The following is a 7449-nucleotide window of genomic DNA, read 5'->3' as shown; positions in this document are numbered from 1 at the left end:
CATAATTACGAGAAGGAATTACATTTAATTACGGGATTGAATTACATATAATGCGAATAAATTACATGCATAATTTTTAAAAACTAGATAGTACGATATATTTTTTTTAAAAATAATATCCTTTGTTATTTTCTCTTAAACCATTGCATATGAACAAGTATTTGTAACAAGTTTAAACATTAATTCTGTAGATCGCTGATTTAGACTAACTAGATAAGTACAATAGAAAGGAAAAAAAACATACAAAAATATTAATATCGGCTCAAATACATACCCGTACAATTTTACACGGGTTTAAAACTAGTAAATCTTTAAATCTCCAATTTAAAAGTAAAACTTATCTAATAAATTGCACGTACAATTATGGATTTTCAAGAAAAATGGTCGTGAATGGAGTACAATTTACAATGCATAAATAATAGTGGGCCCACTTAATTCAAAAAGAGAACAAAACCATGTAGTATCTAGACGTCGCCCCTAGTTTTGCTAAACGTCGCCCCAAATTTTACTATTTTGCCCTTTGCTACTTTATACACCATCACTTCCTTTATTTTCATTTCCGTGTTTAAACTATTTCCGCTTCAAAACCTGCTTAAAAAAAAACAAGAAATTCAAATCCGTTTGAAAAGTAACAACAAAAGCGGAAAAAAAAATGACAGAAAAACGGGACAACAAAACATGTAGATTAATTTATAGGGTGACTTAGGATAGGTAATATGTGAGGAGATTAGAGCCAAATTTGTATAGATCTACGAGATTAAAGGGATAAAAATGTCGATTTTTACCCGGGAAAAAAAAATCGAAAAAAAAAATTCGATTTGGCCCCAACGTGTGAATTACACGAAAATGGCCTGGCAGAAACATGTGTTTTACACGTTTGGGCCTGGGCAGAAACATGTGTTTTATACGTGTTTGGGCCTGGGCTGAAATGTGTGGTTTACATGTTCGTGCCTGGGCTGAAACGTGTTTTCCACATGTTTGTGCCTGGGCAGAAACGTGTTTTCCACATGTTCGTGCCTGGGCAGAAACGTGCATTTTACAAGTTTCAGCCATTATTATTTTTTTTTTTCCGAAAAGCGTAATTTTTTTTATTCATAAAAACGTTTATTCAATTAGTTGAATTAGTTTTTTTCTTCAAAAAAACATTATGTTAAAAATGTTTTAATTGAATTAGTTTAATGTCATTAATTTACTTATTTATTCAATTAGTTTTACGTATTTTCGTATAATTATATTCATTATGTTAAATTATTTTTGTAGTTAGTTAATTGTTAATTTTTATTAGTATACAATTCACACATGTATCGGAAAAATGGGTTATCGTCACCCCTTTCCGACTCAAGATAAAAAAAATGTGTTTAATAGTTTTTAGAGAGAGAAGGGCAAACTTGTCAAAATGAAATGAAAATAGGGGCGACGTTTAGTAAAATAGGGGCGACGTTTAGCAATTTTGTTTTATCCCGCGTTGTTTGTCAGGAAAAAAAATAATCCCTCCCGATTATTTGTTGTTATTTGGTTTTGGCGCAAAAATTAAGGAAAGAAGAGAGGGCCAATAATCAAATTGCTCATCAAACTTATTCTTAAAATAGAAAGGACAAGAATTAACTGAGACACCCCAATATGAAAAAAGACAACAAATAATCGGGACAGAGAGAGTACAACTTTGGCGCTAGGCCACAAGGTATTGTGTATGTTTACTTACAGTGAAACATACTACTCCCTCTGTGCCGATCAAAGGTTATCTATTTCCATTTTTGGGTGTATCATTGAATAGTTATCTATTTTTATTTTTGGCAACCTTTTGTGGCTCATGCGCATGTGCATGTGGGGTCAAGTGATTTGTGTGGTCCAAAATTCATACATATTTATTTCCTTAATCTTTATGGCAAAAGTAATAGATAACTATTAATCGAGATAGATGGAGAATATATTTTGGGCCCTTTGTCGTTTGGACCCGGTTCTATTTTGGGCCCTTTGTCGTTTAGGCCCTGATTCTTAGAACCGGTTAAACACGCTAATATACGGCCATGAATCTCTCTTTCTCCAACAATGTGGGACACGTGAAGTCCTTCTAAAACCCAAGGCAAAACCGTGGGAGCTTAGTGGAGTGGGAATTAACGAATCCTTCAAAAGATCCTCCACAGAACCTGAAAACGGGTCGAGCCGCACCCAAACAACCAAATGGAGGAGAGATGAACAACTCGACAGCACAATGGAAGTTCAATCCTAAAACAAAAATGCATTAAGCAAGTCTCCCTTGTGACAGGTATATCCATCACAAGCTTTCGACGGGTCAAATACTACCCACATGGCCGGGTAGATAAGACAAAAGAGAATGTTAATCCCTAAACAATTTGCTTTTGTCTTATCTCCTCATATAGGTTATATTTGGCCCGTCGCAAGTTTGCGACGGATATGCCCGTCACAAATGAGAATTTGTGAATTGCATTAGAGGAGTAACTCTTTTAGTCATAAGGTGATATAATCTCGTTTTCTCCAATAGTGTGAACACTCATATGTGGGTTTTATATTTTAACCCTTATATTTCCAAAACAGTTCTTGTATTAAGAGAGATTACTAATTAACCTTAGTATACGTACCTATATGCAAATCCATAATGTGCGAAATTTCAGAATATATAAGAGTACTAGCTTAAAACCCGTGCAAAGTTGCACGGGGATATTTGTAAATATTTTTTAAACATTATTCAAAGTTATTTGAAAATAATTTGTGTATATGCGTAAAATATCTAAATATGAGTAAAATAGTCATAAGCATACGTGAAAAGTTTTAACTTCAAATTATTGATCATAACGTGGAAACATGAATAAATATATACGGAGTATATGATAATAACATAATCATTATTACTAAAAACCGAACTATCATATGTTAGATGATAAGAATTCAACATAGTTCAACAAAAAAAAAAACAAAAAAAAATATATCATCCCCGATTTAGCCTAATATGTATATTCATAGTCATCCTGCCCTGTTTACCATTTGTTAAGTATAGTTCCAAATTTTATAAATTGAATATATGAGATAACGAACCAACTTAATCTTTAAATAATTCACAATTCATACGTTTTTCAATGGGCAACCAAACATCCACATATATTGAAAATTCCCTAATTAACTATACTACTAAAAAAAAAAATAACGTGCAATTCGATTCAAAGCAAATTTTTTTCACACGTCTATGTGCGAACCGTGAGTTACTATTTATTGAAAGAATGGTTTACTATTTATTAAATTAAATCATAAAAAAGTATTTAAAGTATTACTTGTGTTTCCAATTTAGATTGCGTCTTTATTGTGTGTAACCGTTGTATGATGAGACCGACAAAAGTGACCAATTTATAAGAAATAGTAAACATTTTATGTAAAAATTGATTGTTTTTTAAAAAAAAGTGGTCATTTTACTCACATTTTAGCGGTAATTTTTTAATATAAAACACTAAATTTTTACCATAAAATGGTCATTGTTATGTCGTCGCACCATACAACGGTCTCTTAATATAATTTGTGATTGAAAATTGGCCCTTTACACTCCAAGTGTAAACCCCTTATTCATGTTCGCTAATGCTAAATACACAGCTTAAAATAATTAAAACTCTCTAGTGTAGACTCCTTATTCAGGTTTAAACAATGTCAACTTACTCATAATCAAATCTCATCCATATAAATTGTCATTAACTAACAAAAAAAAATTATATTGATACAACACTAATCTGTACCCATTTATTGATACAACACTAATCTGTACCCATTTATGCGTTTTCATGACCTTTATCATGACACAAAATAACTCTTTAACTTTGTTATATATTTTTATAATGTGTAACTAGTTTGAATGCCCGTGCGTTGCAACGGGGTAATTAACTTATTTATAATGAAAAAAAAATGTTATAAGAGTTTAATGTTTACATTCTATGTCTAATGATTTGTTTACATATTATTAAAATATCTCTTTCAAAAAAAAATAAAAGATTAATATATACGTGGGTTAACTCTTATTTATAATCATATAATCACCCCACCTTATACTAATCTTTCGATGTGGGACAATTCTAATATTTATAAATAATATATTCACCAAACTTGGATTATGTTTCTGATGTGGGACAATTCTACTATTTATACGTAGTATATATTCATCAAACCTCCATTGTTTTTCAATATGGGACAAATAACATATTCAGAATTAGACCATCTTTTTTGCACTTAGTTCGACATCCAACCAGATCCCGAATACCGAATACGGACAATTGCTACTCATTATATATAATAGTTATATTTAAATTTAGTAATATGATCAAGTACTCTCCATTAATATTTGTACGTTGTTTTTCTTCATTTTTTTTTATCATAATTGAGATACGGAAATGTCCCGTGGTACCCCTTAATTTTGTCAGATTTTTCATGTTACCCTACTTTTAAGAATCTGCCTATGGTACCCTTAAGGTTCTACTTTTTTGCCTATGGTACCCCCTAATGTAAAGTAATATGGGCCAACTCAACAAAGCAAGCCCACCCATGAGCATTACAACTGCTACTACCAAGAATATGGCAATTCTCCTCCTTTGCCATAATTGTAGATATTCCATATAATAGAATCATAGCAATATCCTTTGTATATATATATATATATATATATATATATATATCATCTCATTTGTACATTGAACATAACGTGAATAATATCAAAACAATATATTGCATTCATATCATGGTATCGAGCTAGGGTTATTTCCCGACAAATCATTTATTTTCTCTCTTTTTTCTTCCTGCCAATCTTCTTCCTCTATTTTCGATCTCAATGACGAACTCTGCCGAAACTCAACTTATCGAAAATCAAACTCCACAAAACTACTCCATAATTCACGTTGAAAACACGGGTACAAACATCACGAATGTCGTTTTCAACGGCACCAACTACGACGAATGGGCACGATCTTTCCAACTTGCTCTCCTTGCAAAGGGGAAAGACGGATACATCGATGGCTCCATTAAAAAGCCTGCCGAAACTGCGACCAATTTCCCCACTTGGCGTTCTACCAACGCTTTAGTAACCGGTTGGATTTTTAACTCCATCGAACCATCCACTCGCCGTACGATCTCGACCAGGCCTGAAGCAAAACAGGTATGGAACGATATTAAAAATCGCTTCTGTCAAAGTAACGATGCTCGTGTATATCGTCTGCAGGCCGATTTACTTGCGTGTCGTCAAGGCCCCACCGAATCTCTCATGGCCTATTATGGCCGTATCACTACAATCTGGGATGAAATGCTCGCCTTTGATCCACTGCCGTCATGCTCTTGTAACCCCTGCTGATGTGACTGGGTTGCTATCATGGATGCTCGATGCAAAAAAAAAAAAACGGGTATGCGATTTTCCTTTAGGCTTAGATGATAGATTCGATAATGTCCGTTCAAATATTCTTGGCACTAATCCCCTCCCTGGTCTCGACATCGCCTATAATCGCCTCTTACAGGCTGAAAGTATCCGCGACATTCATACCTCGAAAACTGAACCGCGTCCTGATGTAATGGCGTTTGCTGCTAGGGTCAATAATGGACCCCGAAATGGGGGGGGGGGGGAGGCCAACGTGATCAGACCCGTTCAAACAACTTAGGATCCCGACCTTTTTGTTTAGCATGTCAACGTAATGGTCACCTTTGGCAAAAGTGTTATCGCGTTACTGGGGAATTTCCGGAATGGAGGGGAGATCGTCCTCGGGACCGTATTTACTTACCTCCTGGTGCAACTGACCTTAGTCAAGCCGTGTTCGTCCCCGACGAACAAGGTCGTGTTTAATATGCCAAGCTTAAAGGCTCCGCCCCTGCGTCCTTTTCCTCTATTCCTGCGTCCTTTTCCTCTGTTCCTGCCCGTGGGAATGCCGGTTCAGGCTCCTCGGGTGCGGGTATATTAGGGCCTGGACCGAGAGCCCATATGGCCTCGGGTATTCCGGCCTCGACAGGTAATGCCACTGCATCTTCTTCTCATGGGCCGACTGTAAGTGCTACTGCTGCTGCACTTGATTTTAATAATCTCAATCCAAGCGACCTTGCCGAAATAACACAGTGGTGGAAATCCAGAAAACTCGAACCATCCGATCGTCTTAATGGTAATTTTTCTACTTTAACTTGGATAATCGATACGGGTGCCTCACATCATATGTCCGGCTGTTTTTCCCATTTCTCTAATGTTCGAAATATCGCCCCTTTGAGTGTTGGTTTACCGAATGGCAACGTTGCCTTGGCCACTCAAAGTGGTGATATTAATTTTGTAATACTCCGTATTTATAAGTCTTGGGGTACTCTATCGAGTAGGCCTTACTCTGTCGAGTAAGGGTAAGTTGCGTTTTAGAAAAGTTTCTGACCTGTTGGGTACTCGATCGAGTAACTAGGGTACTCGATCGAGTAAGGGGGTACTCGATCGAGTACCTCGGGTACTCGATGGAGTGTCCGGTTTTACGGGGAGTTTTCTCGGGTTTTGTTAATTATGCGATTAAGGTATATAAGCTTTGTCGTCATTATTCTAAATCACTTTTGCAAAACCTAAATTACTGTTTAAGAGAGAAAGCAAGCAAGTTCTTCATCCTAATCGCATTATTAGCAATCCCCGGAGTTTGGAAGGTCAGTTCTTAGCGTTGATTATACCGTTAAGTTCCTTGCGTCAAGGGTAAGATCTATGTACCCTTTTTATTGTCTTTCCTTTGATTTGGTTAAACCCTAATGTAGGGATTTGGGGGTTTTTGAGTAGTATGTAATTGGGTAGTATTTATGTGTTGTATGATAGGAGGAGGTTTCATAGAGGAGGCTTTTTTATACAGCAGTAGAGACCGTCTGACAGTGTGCTTTCCAGGTAGGATTTCCTACTCAGTATTAGTCCCATAATGGGATATTGGTTGATGTGTTGTGATTGGTTGTTTGATATAGTAATTGTGTTGTGATTGTGGTTGTGATCGTTGTCTATGGTTCGCGAGGCGTGGCCTCGGCTGAGTGAGGTCACTTGCGGGAGTGGCTTCACGCCCTAGTTTCGCCTTCTGTGGAACCCGCCACAGAAGGGATGTGCACATTAATGGACAAGGTTATCGCTCACTATGTGGAGCGGGGATTTGGTGGGTACGGCTGCGGTCCCCCACTGGCAGGGCTGGTCCAGTGGACAGTCAGTGATTGAGATGATTGGATTTGGCGTGATTGTGTGTGTATGACAGTTAAGCTGTCTGTTTGTCTTATTGTTAATATATATTGAGTTGTGTGATTAGTACTGACCCCGGTGTTATTTTGTAAACCTGCGGTGATCCATTCGGGGATGGTGAGCAGATATTGAGCAGGTATGAGATGAGTCTTTGGGATAGGCGGGATGGCCACCACGACATGATGATAGGAGTCTTCCGCTGTAGCTTATTAGTTTATTTACATTTCATCTAGAACAGTTAG

The 7449-nt window shown here is 36.5% G+C and overlaps 1 protein-coding gene across 1 annotated transcript; it reads left to right on the top strand.

Moving 5' to 3' along the window:
• Positions 1-4822: 4822 nt before the first annotated feature.
• Positions 4823-5338, top strand: LOC141638315 (uncharacterized). The gene has a single exon (XM_074447719.1). It carries the CDS (start codon positions 4823-4825, stop codon positions 5336-5338), a length of 516 nt encoding a protein of 171 aa, XP_074303820.1.
• Positions 5339-7449: the final 2111 nt, after the last annotated feature.

Source organism: Silene latifolia, unplaced genomic scaffold, assembly GCF_048544455.1.
Source record: "Silene latifolia isolate original U9 population unplaced genomic scaffold, ASM4854445v1 scaffold_20.1, whole genome shotgun sequence".
Classification (NCBI taxonomy): domain Eukaryota; kingdom Viridiplantae; phylum Streptophyta; class Magnoliopsida; order Caryophyllales; family Caryophyllaceae; genus Silene; species Silene latifolia.
This window is presented reverse-complemented; position numbering and strand designations above follow the sequence as displayed.

Coding starts and splice junctions, on each gene's coding strand:
- LOC141638315 (XM_074447719.1), top strand. CDS start 4,823: ATGACGAACTCTGCCGAAACTCAACTTATCGAAAATCAAACTCCACAA.